Genomic DNA, 21308 nt, shown 5'->3' on the forward strand with positions numbered 1-21308 from the left:
TATGAGGAGTTAATGAATTAATACGTGGAGAGCACTGAGAACAACACCTAGCACATGGAAAGCACCCCCAAAATACAGGATATCATTGTTGCCCTAATTCATAATTATCTCAGTCATTCTTGCCCTTAAACACTTTAAAGCAATTTCTAACGTCATTTGTTGCATTCATTTAAAAAAAAAAAAAAAAACCCTACTTGGATTTTTATTCAAATCACATTAACATCACACAAACTACACCTAGCAAAGGGAAAGTTGTTCCTTCATACTGTACAGATCCAAGAGTCACCACCTTAGCCAATGGAGCACCATTGGGTGGGACAACCCAACAACCTGATTTAATCAAGTACATGGACTAACTTCAATTTGTAGGAAAACAGGGGAGAGGAACAAGTCAAACTATACAAAAAACATCAAACCCAGGATGTGGGGTGTTCTATAAGACAATGGTTGGTCCCTTCAAAAGTCTGTGTAGGGGGGAAGAAAAGTGGCAGCTGTTGTTTATTATTAGAGGTTAAAGAGACACAGGGTATGATGGAGGTTTGGGTATTAGATCATATTAAGGAACTGAATAATTTTCTTAGGCACAATAACGGTATTGTGCTTATATAGGAGAATGTCATTTGTAGGAAAACATACTAAATTATTTGATTTCTGCAAGTTAATTTCAAATGACACAGCAAAATAAATGAAAAGCACAGATGAAAATACACCACTGAATACCAAAGTATTAACAAATATGGTGTTCATTTTAGTATTCTCCCAAATTTTCATCTTACTTTTTTTATAATATATAGTTATAAAACATAAATTGCATTAACTTTCACAAATTGATTTTGCAAGAATGTTCCACTGTACATTATCTATGAATGACAGAGCTTTCCATTTATTTACATCTTTTTTAATGCCCTTCAATAAGGTTTTATAATTTTCTCCATAAAGGCCTTTCCTATATTTGTTAGATTTATTTTGAGATACTTTTTGATCATCTTGCTTTTGTAAATGTTGACTTTTTAAACCTGCATTTTGCATTCTTATCAAGTGAACCATCTGATATTCTGTGATTTGTTTCAATGCCTGCTCTCCTTTAAGAGCAGAACTATTGGAAACAATTCAAGTAAACCCAACACCAAACCTGGGAGCATTCCACCCACCCCGCCCCCACCTGCCAGAAAATATCTGCCCTTTCCTTAAGTCTCTCTTTACAGCAGCTTAAAGTTTACAATAAAGTTGAAAGGGAGGCACAGAGGTGTTCCATATACTCCCACTCCCTGCTTATGCACAGCCTCCCCATTATCAACACCCCCCACTGACAACTCAGAGCCACCCAGAGCCCATCCATCAAGTTAGAGTTCACTCTTGGTGTTGTGCACTGAGGGTTTGGACAATGTGTGATGGCTGTACCCACCATTACAGTAACATATACAGTGCTTTTGTTGCCCTAAAAAGTCCTCTGTGCTTCACCTGTTCATCCTTCACCCCGTCCTGATTTGGAAAAACTAATCATTTTATTGTCACCATAGTTTTGTCTTTTCCAGAATGTCCTATAGTTAGAATCATATAGCATGTATAGCCTGTTCAGATGGGTTTCTTTGATTTCATTATATGCATTTAAGATTCTTTCATGTCTTTTCATGGCTTGATAGCTCATTTCTTTTTAGTTAAATAATGGTCATTGTCTGTATGTACCACAGTTTTTATTCACCTGCTGAAGGACATCTTGGTTACTTCTAAGTTTGGGAAATCACAATAAAGCTGCTATAAATAGCCATGTGCAGGTTTTTGTAAGGACATAAGTTTTAACTCTTTTGAGTAAATACCAAGGAGTGCAACTGATGTATCATATGTCAGTTTCTGTTTCATTTTATAAAACACAGCCCACTGTCTTCCAAAGTGGCTGTATCATTTTGCATTCCCACCAGTAATAAATGAGTTTCTGTTGCTCCACATCCTTCCCATCATTTGGTATGGCTGGTGTGGCCCCTGTACACCAAATGCCAATTTAACCACCTCCCTACCACCTTAGCTTCCTATAATATGCAACCAAACACACCCCACATACATTTCTAAATGCCCTCTGGGTAGTGAACCACCCTGGTCAAAACCACCCATACAGTATTAATTAACAAGGACTCTAACCTACCTTTGGCAATTTGCCTGACCTATTCTAACAAAACTCACTGAGAGCCTTACAAACTATTCCACACATCTGAGGCAATACAGTTTATAAAGACTGGTTAAAAAAAAAAGAAAAGAGAGAGAGAGAGAGAGAGCCAGTGAGTCAGGTGCAGTGACACATGCCTGTAATTTCAGCAACTTGGGAGGCTGAGGTAGGAGGATCAGAGGTTCAAGGCTAGCTTCAGCAATTTAGCAAGATCCTGTCTCAAAAAATAAAAAGGGCTATGGATATAGCTCAGTGGTAAAGTGCCCCTGGGTTCAATCCATACTACTACTACTACTACTACTACTACTACTACTAATAATAATAATAATAATAATAATAGACAATGGAACTAAAATGGAAATGTTCACAGAACTGGGAAAGTACGGATAGTTGTTGCCCAATCAACAGAAGACACAAACCTAAAAAGCTGTCATTTATGTCCCCCTTCCAAAGACAGCACCAACACCAAAAAATACTCAGAGATCTAAGACCTCCCATGAGTTCCATATCATTCCCATGTTTTTCTGAAATGACTGGACCTGGGCTACTCCAATATCTGTAAAGAACCTTGTACTTTATTTCTCACCATACCATGGAATAAGAAACTAATCAGAGTATTTCTCGTTATCAGATCTGCAAGTACATATTCATTTTTTAAATAAAATCAATGCTTCAGTTCTATAATTAAGAGAAATAAATTAATTTGTGAAACCAACTGAGAGGGGTCCTGCCACATCCTTTGATTCACTGGAGCAAAATCAACCTGAAAAGATAAGAATTTAGAAAGAGGATATGTTCTTGGGGGAAAAAAAACTAAAATTGTTCCCAATCCAATAAAAATGAACCTGCAATGGCAGCACTTCTCATTTCCTCTGTTGGCTTATTTTGAGCTGACATTGCTCAGCCAAAAAGCATCTAAACTTAGATTTCTCTCCCCCCTCCCAAGATTTCCTCTAAACATTTTCCCACAGGAGGTACAACTTGGGTGCGGAGGAAAGGAATAAAAAGTATTTATCATTAACACAGGAGAGACAGAGGGGAGGGGAAGGAAAATATGCCAAGGAGGGGAACTTACTGGACAAAAGTAGGTGTTCTCCACGATGTGGTGGGCCACCATGCTGTTCTCAGCAGAGAGGGACATGATAAAGAGCAAAGCATCCCGCGCTTGTTGGCCTACTGTCCCCTCACGATGAATGAAGGGGATCAGAAGGGAGAAGATGAGGAAGTTGGCAGCCCCCTGGTCCTCACTGGTGTGGAAAAAGAGTTCCAGGATGGACGGGTCTTTGGCCAGGATGCAGCAGAGCTGATTGAGCAGGACCACCAGCTTCCCCTCCACGGCGGGGGTGGCCGTGCCTGAACAAGAGCTCAGCAGCATCATCAGAGGCTTCAGAATGGGCTTGTGGTGCAGCAGGGGCTGGTGCGACTGGGTGACCAGCATCTCATACATCTTCAGCTGCTCCATTTTAGTCTCATCGGTAAACTCCCGTCTCAGGCTCCACAGGAAAAGCTTCTCCATGATGTTCTCAGAGACCACGAATTCCAGAATCGGCCCCATCGCTGCATCCTTGGCTTGCTCTTCAATTAGCAAGAACAGCATGTGCTCTACATAGTTCTGCACGGCGCTGGCCTCATCCGGGGGGATGGACCCATATTTTGCCTGGGTGTTCTTCAAGGGGTCATGCTTCTCTAAGATTTTCACAACCTGTAACCAAACCGAACATTCATTATCTATCTGGGTTTATCATAATCACAAAAACATACCACCCTTGATTTGACCAAGTCATCACTCAAGATGCAGGAACCCGTAGTAAGATCAATGTGATATGTCTGTGTGTGTGTGTGTGTGTGTGTGTGTGTCTGCCCATCTGTCTCTGTCTCTTTCATAAAATGAAAGGGTTAAACTATGAAAGAAGATGTTTGAAGATGCTTATTTATAACAGTTAAAAATTACAGCAACCTAAATGTCAAAGAAAACAGTATGGTCATGCAAATTGAGATTACCTGAATTCCTTGGCTTACTATTGTGAAGACTATTAGAGCAAAAAAAAAAAAAACTGTAGTCATATTTAGATGAAAAAAAAAGCTAGCTATGTGTGTGAGATCCATAATTATCAAATATGTCAAAAACACACAGGTGAAAAAGGAGTGAAAAGAAATACAGGAAAATAATAATAGCGTTTGTGTTCAAAAGGAATGACAAGTTCCTAATTTTTTTTCTAAACTGTCAACAACGCAATGTTGCCTTTTTAACTTTAAAATACAATAAACAAGTAAAAGGAAATCTGACTAACCATATCTTCCTATAAATGGAGTTGCTTTGGAGATTTCATCAGAGGAACACAGCCACTCATCTGTCCTTGACAAAACAATATCCTCCCTCCTCTACCCGGATGGGCAGCCTCTTCAGGCAAGGTAGGAAGGATGAAAGGAAACTGATGAACAGACGTATAACCAGCAGAATCCACCTGGATGGCATATGATGAAACTCAAAAAAAAAGGCTTTCAATGCTCCATTTCTTTGAGAAAAAAAAAAATTCTGAGGTAACTAATTATAAATTAAGTCCCTAAATTTTAGAGTGATGAAAAAGTTTTGGAAATAATAGTAATGACTATGAATGTAATTAATGGTGCTGAATGGTTTTTAAAAAATGGTTCAGATGGTATACTTTGTCAAATATACTTCACTACAAAAACAATCAACTAATAGTAGAAACTAAATACATACGTAAGTGGGTCAATCACAGCCCTGCTCTATTTCTCTCCCTCACCCCTGCAGGCATTCCAATGCTTCCTACCTACCTTTCTCTACCCATTGATACTCCTACTTTGAGACTTAGAAATCTGAAAAATTTTATACCACAATTTCCATTTAACTTCATGACTTGGGATGTCTACAATAATCCCATATAATTTGCTCCCTTAAAGTGCATATGCATGGGCTAAGGACGTGGCTCAATGGTAGAGTACTGCTTGTCTAGCACATGGAAGGTCCTGGATTCTACCCCAGTACTGGGTGGGGGTAGGGGGGTATAGACACACATTTTTAAACAACCAAACATCTTAGCAAAGACTTTATTTTTGCTCCTTTTTGCCTTTCTGAGTTGCATGCAATATGCATCTCTGCAGTACCTTCCTGGCCCAGTTCTACGATGTGCTGTTACATATTCTGCATTTAGGTTATAGAATTTTTGCAAGTCACTGGGGAAGCTGGAAAATACACAATGCTCTGTCAGCAAGCATAAGCAATGAGGCAAATGTACTTCTCAGGGAAAGGTCTAAGTTTCTCCCTGTCAGAAGCAGGGGAAAGGGATCTTTGTGGACCAGGCAAGCGCATCCTGACAGAAATGAGTGGATTTCCACAGAATCTATAATTTCTATCAACTTCCATTATAAAATTGATAGTGCTTTGTCACAAAGGAAAAAGTCACCCCAATACCCTTGAGTTGATATTTTTAATGAGAAAGGCCTTCGGTGAGCAGCTACACAGGAGATGCGTGGCCCAGTGACGGGTGGCCACAGTGCAGCCACGGGGCAGACATTGGTTATCCTCTGCTTTGTCACAGTCCTGCCTCCAGAGTGTGCCCCAAGCCTACTGCCTCCACCAAGTCCTCCAAATTCCTCACCAGCCCGAAGACCTCACTGGCAGCAGGGCCCCAGGACCTGGGTCTCCCCCTTTCCCTTTGGCTCTGAGCCTTGACAACATCCACAGAGTAGAATCACAGTACCACACTAGTCCCAAGGGGCCTCCACTTCAACACCTCACGCTCTCCAGCCCCAAAAGTTCCTCCCTTTGTGGTTCCACATTATAGAATAGATTAGCTATATGTTTTATCAGTTCCATAATTTCAAAGTCCACATATTGAGTTTACTCATGAGAGCTATCTTTACAGCTCAGTCACCACAGTTAGAAATGTAATTATACTTCTCAGGGGTGCTGAGACTGCCCAAGATGTCTAAAACTGGAATTGTGCCTTCACATTGATAATAGCATGGCGAATTACCTCAGCCTTTCTGGAAAACAATCTGGTAATAAGTAACAGAAGTTATGAAATTGTTTTTGCCCTCTGACTTGCAAATCTGACTTCGGGAAAAACGTCCCAAGGAAACAATCCAAAAGTAATTTATTAAAAAATTTTAATATCAATAGTATTTTCCAATAATAAAAAATAAAATATTTTGACCCAAATGGTCAAGAATAAGAGAATTATAATCAAAAGGTTATATCACCATATAATACAACTATTGTTACATATCATTACATGTACCTCTATACATGAAATAATTTAAGTTAAAAAACATATATATTGACAAATGTATAATTACAATTGATCTGAAGAGACATAAGTGATATTTTAAGGTTAATTAGTTCTTTCCTATAAGTTGCTCTAATTTCATAATATAAATTAAAAATAAAAGTAGACAAAGCAATTTATACTAATATCTTTAAAAAGGACCAAAACATTAAGTTTGAAATGATTATTGGACATCTCCTAAGCAATATACATTCATAAATCTGCATATATTTGTACATCTGATATTTATCATGTGTCTCCTATGTGGGTAATACAAAGCAAAATTCCTTATTTACAGGACCATAAATCACATTTTTTCATGAATTAACCTTCACTTATAATATTTATTCCAATGTATTCCTTTGCAAACTCTTCCTTTCCCAGCAGTGCTAGGGACTGAACCCAGGCCTCACTCATGGTAGGCAAGTGCTCCACCCTGAGCCACATCCCCAGTCCTGCCAGGAGGACTCTTATAAAGAGAACTGGGATTTTTATAGAGTGCTGATTGTTGAGCAGAAGCATATTAACTTTCTCTTGGCGTCTCCTCTATTCTGCCCCTGGGTTAATGGGCAGGGAAGCATGAGAATGGGGTTACAATCACCCACCCAGGTAGAAGGCTTGTTGATCTCCTGCAGTGAAGCAGGCAGCTTAAAACCCCTTTCCTCACTCCCAGCCCTCACCTGGGGTTATGGCGGAGAAGTGGGCTGTGTTGCAACCAAGGCCCTTTGTGTCATGGGCTGAGAAGTGCTGATCAGGCCTGCTTTGCCACATACCCTTAACCTCCATGCTCAGGCGGCAGGTCCCTCCCAGGCTTCCTCCTGCCCCTACCAGGCAGACACACCCATAACCTGCTTTCCACACACCCTGGGAGTGATTCGGGCAGGGCAGGGGTGCCTAAGCAGCTTCTGGGCTGAGCCATACTGAGATGCCAAGAACCTTCACCCCAAGGTCGCACCTCTGCTGCCCAAATGGTGTCATGGTTCTTTCAGTTCAGTTTCTGGAGACTGATTGCTGATGTGACCTGGACTTCCCTGACCTTTCCCTTGGGTGCCCTCTTCTCACATCAACTCCAACACTCTGGCCTCCCTGATTTCTACTTGCTGCACAGAGCAACTTAGCAACTCTGACCTTCCAGGTCAATGGATGCCACAATTCCAGTGGCTCACAGTGCCTTCCGGTGCCTGGCCAGCTACCTTAGACTCTCAACCTGGCCTTAGATTGCCCACCCCTAGCTCTGACTTAGTCCCACACTATCAATCTCGGGGATAACGTGGGTTCAGGGGGAAACACTACCAATGAGGCCAAAGGCATCACAGTAGGTGAGAAAGTGAAAGCAAGCAAGACTGTGCTTTGCAAATAGCCCCTCTGCAAAAGAAGTTTACTTCCTTAGGCTGAAAAAACTTTTAGTAGACTGATCTACACCTAACTAAACCCATGCTCACTACTAAAGTAAACCAGCAGAGATCAGAAATTATAATGTAAATGTTTTGCTGATCATAACCAGGCTTTGTTGATTTGAAAACTTTTTAAAATATATAGGCATGTGTGTGTGTGTGTGTGTGTGTGTGTGTGTGTGAGAGAGAGAGAGAGAGAGAGAGAGAGAGACAATTGTGAGCCTGGATCACATTTAGATCCACATGTAAATTATCGCAAGTCTAAAAAGAAAACAAAAATCGGGGGCTGGGGTTGTGGCTCAGCGGCAGAGCGCTCACCTAGCACGTACAAGGCCCTCAGCACCACATAAAAATAAATAAATATCGGGCTGGGGATGTGGCTCAAGCGGTAGCGTGCTCGCCTGGCATGCATGCGGCCTGGGTTCGATCCTCAGCACCACATACAAACAAAGATGTTGTGTCCGCCGAAAACTAAAAAATAAACATTAAAAAAATTCTCTCTAAAAAAAATTAATAAATAAATAAATAAAATAAAGATACTGTGTCCAACTAAAAAGTAAAAATTAAAAAAAAGAAAACAAAAATCAACAGTGTTGTACCTTCCTTGACCGAGGACCACCGCCTAATGCAGAACACTGGATTGTGTAAAACATGGGTCCAATCTAATCTAACATTTCTTGTGTTGCGTTTTAACCCACATATCACTGTCCAGGAAATAAAATGTAATCATTAAAAAAAAATCAGCAGTATGAACATGGTATTCAAATTATCAATCAGATAAAAATAGCCAAATTTAACCCAATTTCAAAGCTATTTGACCTACACATATGAGGTCTGTTGGGGCTAAATAAAATTAACAAATAGCATCTTTTTTTTTAATGAGGAACATCAGATGTTCCTACTCTTGTCCCTATGATTGCCCCATTAGTTGGTGACAGTGGGCCTGATTTTTTTACTTCAACATTTTTATTCAGACATATATAAAAACAAAACCAAAGACTTTAATGATATAACAGGTATTTTCCTCCAATTTGGTTCACACAAAGACGTCCAGTTACTTCTCCTTCTGACCCTGCCTCCCACTTTGAGAGATCAGAAGCCTGTGCGAAGGAGGCAGCTGTGCTGTTGTGCCCAAACAAGAAAACAAGGCCTCTTGCAAGGGCTCTGACTTATGTCAGTTTTACCTGACACCTTTCAGTATAAAGCACATGCACTGGAATTGGGAAGATTTTAAATCCTGGGCCCTGTCGCTTCATTTGTTTAATTTCTTCGATGCTCAGTACCCCCTCATCATGTTTTGCTTTCCACAATTTCTGCTGCCTGTGGTCAACCACAGTCTGAAAATATTAAATGGAAAAATCCAGAGTGGGCCTGAATTGTAAACAGTTACAAACTCTAAACAGGCAGTTTAAATGCTTTCAGAATGGAAGATCTACATTAATCACATAATCACACCTCAAGCTAACATATAAGTTTCCCTCATGGTAAACTACAAGTATTTCTGAGTCGATTCCAGCTTAATATTACTCTGCGTCTTAGATACATGCCTATATCAACAGGTGATTGTTTTTGCTACTCTAGTTAGAGCCTGGTTATTTCAAGAAAGTCATACTTCCAAACTCTTTGGAATGCTAATTTAAAATGGGAGTATGGAAAAAAAACAAGTTACCAGGCAACATTTTCCATCACACAGAAGAAACGCAGGATTTAGCCGTCATACACCAAAATCCACTTAATACCAAATAACTAACAAAATAAGTTTCCATCCAGTTTTTGCTCATTACTTTTGCTCAGTCTTTCCCTTGCATACCTATCGCCACAGGGGTAGGAGCCTTCACCAAGTCACTTCTTGTATTACATGCACAGTGGCAGCTCTAGGCCTGAGTCCCAGGGACCTGTCTAAACCCGAGATAGGAACAGGATAGGGAGGAGCTACGGAAAGGACTTAAGAGAAAGGGTCTAAGTAACAATAGACCAGAAAATGATAATTTCAACCACAGCAAAAATCAGACTCTGCAATGAGCGCACAGCGGGGCTCCAACAGCTCCTCCACTCCAGGTCAGGTGGAAGGGACAAGCTCACGCCTCAGCCCTGTCTTGAGAAGCACAGGTTTCCTTTGCTTTATTTTCTACTGTCTACTGTTGAGTTTGGAGCTACTGGTAAAACTGGGAAGAGAGGCCTTAGTTCTTAAAATGCTAACAAACATCAACTTACTAAGATGTTCAGAAGATTAACTAGAGTTCTTCAATACTTCCCAACTTCTCATCTCTCAAAGGCTTTAATTTCTCTGACATTTAGTCTACAACACGTCATGCACCAAAGGACACACATCAAAGGACAGAGCAAGTGAACAAGATTCAAATGCATGTGTTGAAGGCACCTATAGATGCTCTGTATTTCTTTAATAGATCTTGGCTACTTAGAGCTCTACACAAGAAACTATGCATAGTCGGATGCACATTTGTAATCCCAGAGGCTCAAGAGGCTGAAGTAGGAGGATCATAAGTTCAAAACCAGCCTCAGCAATTCAGTGAGGCCCTAAGCAACTCAGTGAGACCCTGTCTCTAAACAAAATAGTTTTTAAAATGGCTGGAAATATGGCTCAGTGATTAAGTGACTCTGAGTTCAATTTCTGGTACCCCCCCAAAAAAAATGATACTACACCTAAAATATATGATCTATTTTTCATTACTGTGGAAAGAAATTTAACTTAACAAATCTGGTTGGGTCCATTTCTTCCCATCCCCATCCATCCCTTCCAAGATGAAAAATTTTAACCCTGTTCACCAGCTCTTCCTCAACTGTTACCATTACTATATTTGAGCTCTGTCATTTTCTTATCTAAACACAAAATGGTAAAACAGTTTATTTTTGGAGGCTGAAGATGGTATGAAGCTCTGAGATATGAACTGTAAGACTAGAAAAACGCCGCACCACACGACACAGATTACCAAAGAGTTTTTCCACTTTATTACAAAAGGCTGTGTGTTTATATAGGTCTAAGGAGAGGTCGCAGGGCTGAGGTAGATAACAGGTCGCCCGTTTATTGGCAAGCTCTTCCATATGTCAGTTCCGGAGCCCAAGAAGTTAATTCTAATTGGGGCTAAGGCTTCCCACCAGCAGGGTTTGAACACTGGCACCGGCAGGAAGGTTTTGCGCCAGTGGAAGAAACAAAGAGGAGAAGGAGGGTCGTTAGACGCCATGCTGGGGTTTTTCTCTGGGATGCGGCTGCCGTTATGTTTTCCCAACATGAACCAACTAAAAGTAAAGGCAGAAATGCATATTTCTTATGGATCTTTTTTAAACCTACACTCCTCTGCTCTCCTGGCTCTAAGGAGACACACAATTTGGTATCCAATGCTTGAACGAAACAGACAGTGAATACAGCAAGGTCCATGAAGTCACAAAGTCACAAAGTACAACTAGGCCATGAAAAATAACTAGTATAGGGGGTTAATTCACACGGTAGTTGAACTGAACAGTTTATTACCTGGTGGGTCAATGCTTCTCTCCACTTTTGCCCTCTTCCATTTGGTAAGAGATAAACTTCACAATCTACTAGGTTATAAAACTGTTCTTGCAGATGACTATAAAAACTTAAACAAACTCAAGCTTCCTGATCACTCAATGCAAGTCCAAATATCTTGCTAGAAGCAAATTATACAATGTTTAAAATTAGTGTACATTCAAAACTGTTTCCTAAATTCCTGAAGCCTTCTAAAGTTGTATATTTCCTGCCTTTCTTCAGCAGTTTACTGAATATCTACAATATCCCATGCTCTGTTCTGGGCACTGGGAACACAAATTAACCTCAAATGGTCTCTGATCTTGAAACACATGTAAAAAGTCAAGAAGGTACTGTACATGTAATTGTAATAAAAGGGAGTTGGCATAACGGTGAAAGAAAACAGGGTGTGATGTTGGAACATGGAGTGGGAACAGGAAAGAGAGCAGGGAAGGATTCCTGGAAGAAATGCTGTCCCAGATGAGTCCTAGAGAAGAAGAGGTATTTATTCAGGGGAAGGAATGTTCTAGACAAAAAGAAGGGCAAATGCCTAAGACACAGAGGCATGAACTGCATGACGGACACTTGCCCAGGGGTGAGGGTGGATAGGAGCACATGAAGAACCCCACGTGCTATCCTGGCGTGTGTGTGTGTGTGCGCGCGCGCGGGGGGGGTGGGGGGGGTCGGATCCACTGAAGGGTCCTACTAGGGGGTAACCCAGACAGATCTGGTGTTAGATTCATCACTCTAGAAACTTAAGGTACAAGAAAGCCATTCAGAAGGTGGGAGGAGCACAGGCAGGGCCATTTCCTAATTCCAGATGGATCACTATTAGGAATGCACCGATTCCTAAATATCTCCTCTAGAACCACTGTAGGGTTGCCATGAACAGATCGCTGGGCCCAGGGGACAGTCTGGAAACTCACGCACACCACTGGCCATTCACAGTCTCTCCTCTGGCGTGCCCCTGAATCACAGACTGTCCTGGACCCCTGCTGGCTGTACACCAAGCTGTCCCTGACAAACCATAAGGTGAGAGTGGGCAAGTGGATATCCTCCTCCATCCACATTTGCTTTGTAATTCAAGTTCTGGAACCAAAGCTACTAATACATCGTAGAACAGAGCCCGCCAAATACATGTCAGGTATGTTGCACCTGTGCTGAAGGACGGGAACAAAGAGACAAATGAGATACTGCACTTTTATTGCCTTTGCTTTTCCTAAGTGGTGAAAGCATTGTACTGCAGGTCCTGTTCCCAACCACACACGTGAGCCCTCGTCTCTGCTTTACCCTGAATCTTTTGCCTCCTCCACCCTCTATTCATCATCCAAAAAAGCCAAAACTGTGTTCCAAATATCCTTCTATAAAATGCTCTCTTTTTCTGTCATCAAAACCTTCTTCACAGCCACGTTGCCAAAATGTCACTTCCTCTCTTTCCCAGGCCATTTCCTTCCATAATAGCCTCTTCTCATGCCTTAATTCCTATAATCATCATTATTCACTTTGCTGTTATATTCCTTGCACTGCCATTCAGATCAGCTGGAACATCCTTTAAGCCCAGGCCAAGGTGCTGCACTCTCCAGTCCCACTGGGATGCTCACAACAGGGCGCCTGAAGTGTGGGTGAAATCAACCTCTCAGGAACAACAACCCCTTGGATGCCCAGTGAATTTCCCAACAGGTGTTTTCATCCGGGTAAGAGAAAGGCCCCAAAGGCCTTCTGTAAACAGACTGAGGACAGGTTCCAGATTGAAGAGGAAAATTACGCCTCAAGAGGGAGGAAGGGGAGGAAGGAGAGAGAGAGGTAAGGAAGGACAAAAAGAAGAATGGAAAGATGGAAGGATGGAAGGAAGAGGGAAGCAAGGAAGGCCCAGGTGAAGTTCAAGAAATGGCAGAGCCAACAATACGACTGACCCCCACATTACCAATGACTGAACTCCATTCCCTCTGACAAAGAATTCTCACCTTCAACTCAATACTTTTCTTTGCTAAAAGGAGGGCTAGCTGCCTGCACTATATTTCAATAACCCAGAATGCCTGGTAACGCTGAAGTCCTTCCTGCTGAACGGGAAACTGAATCACAGGAGCCTGAGACCAATACTTCTCCTCTCAGCAATGCGCAAGAGCAGCACTGGTGCACCACTAAGGCAGGTCAGGCTGACAGCACCCAGCAGCCCTGGAGAAGGTCTGCCCCGGAGGGAGTCAGACAGCAGGTGACCCACCCCCACACAGCCAAGGCGTACCACATCCTCAAGAGTGACACAGAACACCGGGCAGAGCACATCGCAGTTACCCCAGGAGGAAGGGTTATGATCAAAAACAATATACACAAATTAACCAAAGGGGCCCCGGCGCGAAGACGATGTGTTAGAATGACAGATGTGGTCAGCCAAGTGAAATGAACGACTGAAGCTAAAGAAGGTTCCTAACAGTTAAAAATGAGCATAAATAATTAAATACTTTAATATACACATACTAATCCATGATAATACCATGTACCTTATGAACACAAAATAATAGAGAAACTTAAAAGGTAAAGAGAGGAGTCAGGCCTTCTAAAACACTACTGCCAGCCATATCCAGTGGCTTCTCCTCTCAGCAATGCACAAGAGCAGCACTGGTGCGCCACTAAGGCAGGTCAGGCTGACAGCACCCAGCAGCACCCAGCACCACTAGGCACACAGATCCTTCTCGGGCTCATGACCCTAATTTGGAGCCACCATTATAAAAGGCTTTAAAAAGTGCAAAGCCAATCCCAGCAGCTCAGGAGGCTGAGCCGAGAGGATTGAGAGTTCAAAGCCAGCCTCAACAAAAGCAAGGCCCTAAAAACTTCAGTGGGACCCTGTCTCAAATAAAATACAAAACAGAACTGGGGATGGCTCAGTGGTCGAGTGCCCCTGAGTTCAATTCCTGGTACCAAAAAAGAAAAGAAAAGGTGCAAAGCCAAAAGCAATTACTCTAATTATCTGGGAAAATTCCTAAATTACTTCCACCCTTTACTAAAGCAGATGTATCCTCAATGTCCACAGCAAATCCATGAAAATCCCAGATTTGAAAAGAGAATGGAAAACACACAAAAATAAAAAACCTTGCCAGCGTTACACTGGACAACAGAAGGAGCTGCACAGCGTGTCGATCCAGAAGCAGAATTGGTTTTGTTGCTTTTTGATCTAAACCATGTCCCCTATAATTGCTGTGATTTACAGGCTCAGTGCCTTAACCGTGTGTTGTTTCCAGCCACAGGAAGGAACTGGATAGTCATTAAAAAAATTGTCACATAAATAGCCACTTACCAGCTCACCTGCGGAGTGTGATGCTGGACACTTGGAGTAAAGAATGCCAACTTTGTTTATTTTACTACCTGTGAACTCCCTAAGGAAAGGAGCAGGCTGGTAAATCTTCTCAACATTCAACCCTTTATTAACCACATTAGCAGATCAGGGAAAAGTCAGAGAAGAAAAAATAAATCATGGGGTAAAAAAAAAAACTTTTTATAATCAACTTTGGGATGAAGGAGACAGATATTCAAGACATCTCCCTTCCTTAAAAGTACATGGGATTTGGGGCTGGGGTTATGGCTCAGAGGTAGAGCATTTGCCTAGCATGTGTGAGGCACTGGATCCTCAACACTACATAAAAATAAATAAATAAAGGTATTGTGTCCATCTACAACTAAAAATATTAATTTTTTTAATGGAATTTAAATTGCCTGAAACTGGTAGAACACTGAGGTCACATCCATGGGCTCTGGAGTCAAGGAACAAAGGTCCAGGCACTGCCTGGGTACCTCACTAGTTGTACATGTTATTTAACCTCTGTAATCTTCCATTCCCTCGTCTGTAAAACAAGGAAGTTAATACCACCTACCTTAGAGGTTTGTGAGTATTAAATGATATAAGTACTCAGTAAATTCTTAAGAAAAGTGTACTTTAGTATTACCAGAGTTTAAAGACTGGATGGAAATCAGCAGGGAAGTGGGGAAGTTATTATGATCAAGCATATTGCAAAGTGATGTAAAAGTCACTGTAAGAAACATCTGTTTTTCCAAAAACATCTAAGGAATGTGCATGTTCTTTAAATGCTTTTGTAAAAACCAGAGTCTTTAACAGAGACCTGTTCCAAGTAAGCAAGATGAGAGGTTCCTTTTCTTCCCATCTGAAAGGTTTCCCTCCCTCTGCTTTTGGAAACCCAGTTATCTGTCACAGACATAGGAAACCCTGGTTTGGGGTCATGGTGGCTCTGGGGTCACTGAGGCCAGAAGGGAAGGTCCAGCTCATCCTTACCTGTGCCCAGTGGTTCTTAAATACGATCATGCATGTTTCCGGGTCAACTCCCTGCAGACTCACAGCCTGCTGGAGTTTGCTTTCTGTTGAAACCGATGACATCATAAGCCTTCGAAGCCTCTAAGTCATATTTTATTTTCATGAAAATGTAGGAAGCAGTCACTAACTTCCAAGTGTCATATTAGAAATGTAACTTCTTCACTTTTTTATGGTCACCTTCTGAAACCTGTGAAGACAAGACAAAAGGTGCATCTCATTATGTTGACCTATTTAGGATGCTATGATGTTTAAGACCAGTGGATAGACATCCTCAAAGTCCAACACAGAAAAATATGTATAAAATATATTTATACTCAATCCCAGGGCTTTCCTATTTTCCTTCCCCTTGCTACTCAAAATATTAAATGATGGCATATAAACCATACGCATAAATTAAACAATTTGGAGATTTCTTCTCTCTACTACAACCAACCACAAACCCCAAGTTATTATTCTAAATCACTCAAGTTTCTATAAGCAAGAAATTATGATAGAAATGTTTATGGAGTCTCAAACACTATTAAAAGGCAAACTATGAGTTAACAGTGATAGAAATAAATGACTTAATGCAGCATCCAGACTCCCAGGCCTAACATGACCACATATTTTTTTAATCAATGCCTGTCATAATGAAGTTAAAAATATTCACATTTTATGGCTCCAAACTAAGTGAAGGTTTCTAATTTGTCTGAAAAACAACAGAATTCCAAGTAACCTTGGCAAATGAGAGATAGAAATGATCCATCAAAAACATGATGGTGCTTATTAGCTGTGAGAACAAGGTAGTGCACTTACAAATGAAGAATGAATTATGTGGATAAAACACAAAGAAATCCTGACTACAACAGGGGCAGGAGGGGGAGAAGATATTGAGGTCAGCGTGTACCCTGAATATGATCCAGCTGTGTGGTGCTTTTCGACAAAAGCAATAACATAGGAGTATTATCTCACCAGCTTGATCAGCCCAGGAAAGGACCAGGTAGAGTTCAGAATATTATTTCCTTTATTGTAGAGACTGGAAAGAGTTCAGGGGGGAAAAAAAGGTAATTGCAATTACAGAGCACTGGAAAATAAATGCATGATAAGAGTTAAGTTTGCAGACTTATGCCAAAGCAAGAGGAAAAAACGGTATTTTCCACTGAGTAATATGAAGGGTGTTACCAGAAGATCAGCCACGCCTCTAACAGTAAAATGCAAAAAGCAAGCGGGCCGGAGGCTAAGACCCGGGTTAGACTTGGGGTTAGGTTCTTTGCGGGGAATAGAATCCCACACTGGAAAATTCAGAACAAGTTCTTCTGGGAGTGAGGAATGAACACTAAAGGACCTTTAAAAAGACTTTTAGGACATAAGAACAGGAAACTTGCAAGAATTAACATATCTGGGGAAAGAAATATTGGCTTCAGAAGAAGACTAAGGTATACAGAGAGGAGGGCCTGCTGGAAGACCAGGCAAACCACACACTTGAGGAAAATGGCTTTCGTGTATTTTATTATTAAAATTGGCAAATTCCCCCACCTAGCATTCCTAATAATACAAACATGCTGTTCTCAATAAGACACTGTTTATTGCCAACCTTGCCTTTTGCCATTGAGAGGAATATTTTATTGGGTTCCTGTGGTGTTCTGCAAATCAGGAGTGCCCCTGACCCCATGCACAGGTTACGCCTTCTCCCATCCCCTCAGTCGCTGCCACTCCCCATGATCCTGCTGCCAGTCTCCCACCTCACTTAGGTTACCTGGCCAGCCTTGACATGAATTTAAGTCCACAGCCCTGTTTTAAATGGTAAGAGATAAAACAAGACTCTTGAATCAGTTTCCTCGTGGTCCTAAACACTGTGTTTCTGCAAAAATGCCAACGCCTTTTATTCCGACAACATCGCCATAATAATAAGGAAAATCAAAGTGTTTTAGTTTTTCTCAGAGGTTGAAAAGTACAAGACTTCCTGAGAGGCTTTCCAGCTTCAGGATTCTGATTTGTCTTCAAAGGTAGGAGAGGAACATGCATCACACCAATTGCTTCTAAATCAAAAACAGAAAAAGATGCCTCCGAAGATCCTTTGAGTTAGTTCTCAAGGAGAATTTACCTGCAACCTTTTCAGGGATGTAAGAATGTAGTTAAGACAGGACAAATATCTCAGCCAATATCATGAGCTTTGATGAAAAAAGAATGTTAAGTTTCGGGATTCCCTATCCTGGGGAATCTCTTTCTTGGAAATTATATTCTTCTATGTGCTGGCTATAACACAATCTCTAGCCCTGTTCCCTTAAGAAACATGTTTTTAGTTTTTGTTTGTTTGAAATCCTGGGGAATGAACCCAGTGGCACTCTACCACTAAGCTACAACCCTAGTCCTTTTTTTTTTTTTTGAGACAGGATCTTGCTAAATTGCCTAGAATGGCCTTGAATTATCAATCCTCCTACTTCAGCCTCCCGAGCAGCAGAGGTTATGAGTATATACCACCTGAAATCAGCATATTTTCTACCAAAAAGGCATCTTGTTTGGTTTATGCTTATCCAATCATACTTCAGAGACTTGTACCTGAAGAATCAAATGTGCCATGAATACAGAACTACAGCATAAAGAAGACTTGGGAGAGAATGGATGAATGAAGCAAGTCAAGCTAAATGTGAGAAAGAACAGTGCCGGAGATCCTACCAGTGGAAATACTACTGAACACACCCTGGCACCAAAACGTTGGGTGTTTCCATTCCTTCTCTCATTCCCACCTTAGAGCACGGGAACTCTGGCAAGGCCCCAGGGCAACAGAGAACTAAAAGAGGGAGCTGCACATTCCTAAGGGATAGGAAGGACGATGCCACCTCGTCAAGCGCCAAGGCTTTCCATGCATAGTCTGCGATCTTATCAGTCTTTACTTCTGTCCTTTTTGCACCCATTCCAGGTATTTATTAAGCTCTCAGATCACACCTAAAGAACCAAGTGAAGTATGGAGCACAGACCTGAGCAAAAGGCTGACAGCAGGTAAAAGAGGTGGCAACCCCCAGAGTCCCAAGTGTGGCCATTCTCAGACCTTCTCCCTCTTGGCCCCTTCTCTCTCCAGTGACTGCGGCCAGGAATGTTCAGAGCGATGCCTGCTACTGGGGGCACACATCCAGCCTGTTCCTCCCCTAAATACACACTCGCCCAGCAACTCAGACTTCATGCCTGAGAGACAGCTCTACAGACTGTTCAGACCTTAAGAAGTGGATTTGGCTTTTTCTTTCTTCAAACGACCGACACCAAAAAATACCCAGAGGACTCTGTCTGCAACAGTGATCATATGTGGCTTCATGGTGTGGTTACTCAGATTTTGGGTTGGGAGAGGAAGGGCAGAGAAAAATGGCCAGACAAAATACATGTATAACAGCCCGCTATTTCTACACAAATTCAACACTGCAAAGACTGAAATGTCTATATCATTTCCAAAGACGTTACCAACTGGCCATGTTTATATCTCATTAATATTATATATAGAAATACTTTCTTCCCATCAATAAAGAAAGAAAATTCTATTAGATATTGTTGGAGACAGGGATAACTGACATGGAAGGATATGTATCTTTATTTGCCCTTTTTTATAAAAGGGCATATATATCTTTTATTTGACTATGAAAAAAGAATAAGCACAGACTTCCATATCACAGAATTATAAAATACACCATATAATTCTAAAAATGTAGATTCCGGTCGACTAAATCACACCTCTTTTCAATGTAAAAATTTCTCCACCTCATTCCAGTCTAATTTCAGGCTCTCTGCAAAGCTATAACATTTAGGAAAGCTATAAATGTGTCAAAATCACATTTTTTCCCTGAATTATCAATAACTACATGTCCCTCTCTCACAAGCAGACTAAGCTCAAATTATAAACATTTTAGCATTCAGTAATACATAATCTCATATGATCCTTCAATTCTTTCATCTATTTAAATATAATATCTTTTAATAATGAATTGTTTTTGAAAAAACCTTAAGGGAAGAAAATGGGATGGCCACCCTGGGGGGGAAGGATGCAAGGAAAAGGTGTCCTGAGAACTCTGTGTTCAGAGTAAACTCATCACACCTGCAGGCCTATGGGGGGTAGGGGGCACATCGACACACACACACACACACAGGCACACCGAGACACACACAGAGGCACACAGAGACACACACACACACAGAGGCACACCAACACACACACACACACACACACACACACAGAATCGGAAGACAAGAAAAAGGACCTTGATGGAGCAAAAAGAAGGAAGGTGGAGAACACAGGGAAGAGCGTCCCAGAGACCACAGACCACCACAGACCACAGACTGAGCCCTTCCCTGGTGTGTTACATGTGGGCAAGAACACCCGGGCCTCGATGCAGATGCAGGGCGGGCTCCCTCCCCACCTCCCCTCCTGGTTCCTCCTGGTAGTACTGGGTTTACAGCACTCAACTGTGCTGGGTTCACAGGACTAAGCCCCAGTACTATCAGGGTGGGTTTACAAAAACGGCTAGAGAATTTAGGCAGAGTTAGAAGCCAGGGACAAAGGGTAAGGGCTAAGTGAGCAGCTCAGTTCTCCAAGCCTGCAAGTTCCAACTTGGGAACCTGATCTCTGACCTGACGACGCCCCAGGGATCCAGTTCTACCTGTGGTTCCAAGGAGCTGTGAGGTCTTGAGCAAAACTCACTTGGAGAAGGAATTAGAACTAAGTCACCATTTCTTGGGTCTCTTATGGCTCAACCTGTTATTTTATGTACTTTATTGAAACTGTTACATGGTTGGGGAGGGGTCATTACACAGACATTCAAGAAGAATAAGAGCCTTTGTCCACAAATCTTCCACTGTAAATGAGAGATATCTGTATTCTTTTTACACTTCCCTTAAGAAATCCACAGCACAGCAATCAACTACCTCAAGAGAATTCTGTGATGGTTGTGGCTTCCCATACACACCCCATTTCTTTCTTTTTTCTCTCCCGTGGGTTGAAAACCTCATTGTTTTACCATGCACATTGGATGCCCTGAGCTGGTGCGACTGAGGGCTGAAAAGCCTATTACTGTAAATGTGCTTACCATGTGCAATGCCATCTAGGGTGAAGACTCTTCAAATACTGGGACACCTGAAGAGAAGTGAACCTTGTGCCTTCAATTACAAATAATTGGGGGGGATTCATTTTGGGTCAAACTACCTCACACAACCTCTTCTTAGAGCCTAACGAAATCTTATTAAACCTAAATCCTCACTGTGCTCTAGTCCCCTGGCCCAGTTTCCTCCCCTCTCTTGCCTTAACATCACATGGCAACGCTGGGCAGTGTGACAAATGGAGCCAGCATCTACCAACCCCCAACTCCTAGGCCTCTCTCAAGGCACCACCGTAGGACTCTGGTCCATTCATTGTTCCAGTGAAGCAGAACCTCCTTCAGTTCCATTGACTTGTAAGTCATTGGTTAACACACGGTGTGTGCACAAAGAAAATCCTCTCACTACACCCATTCCATGTGGTTTTAAGCTTTGACAGATGCATGCCTCAAAGCAGGAACAAGACTGCAGAACACTGTTAATGCCATGAAAGCACCCCACCAGGTTTACACCTTCATTTCACAAGAGCAGATGGCCAACAGACCATACCCATGCTCTGGGCAACTGAATAATAAGCAGA

General features: G+C 41.7%; 1 protein-coding gene across 2 annotated transcripts in view; it reads right to left on the minus strand.

Moving 5' to 3' along the window:
- Nucleotides 1–21308, minus strand: part of Fhip1a (FHF complex subunit HOOK interacting protein 1A) — a 239295-nt gene that overhangs the window by 84424 nt on the left and 133563 nt on the right. For both annotated transcript variants that reach the window (XM_071614616.1, XM_027926778.2), the window contains exons 3-4: nt 15635–15860; nt 3237–3863 (exon numbers count right to left, since the gene is read on the minus strand). In XM_071614616.1, the coding sequence (XP_071470717.1) occupies nt 3237–3863; nt 15635–15739 (732 nt within the window). In that variant the 5' untranslated portion in view covers nt 15740–15860. The remainder of the gene's footprint in view (nt 1–3236; nt 3864–15634; nt 15861–21308) is intronic.

The sequence above is a fragment of the Marmota flaviventris genome, chromosome 7, assembly GCF_047511675.1.
Source record: "Marmota flaviventris isolate mMarFla1 chromosome 7, mMarFla1.hap1, whole genome shotgun sequence".
Lineage (NCBI taxonomy): Eukaryota > Metazoa > Chordata > Mammalia > Rodentia > Sciuridae > Marmota > Marmota flaviventris.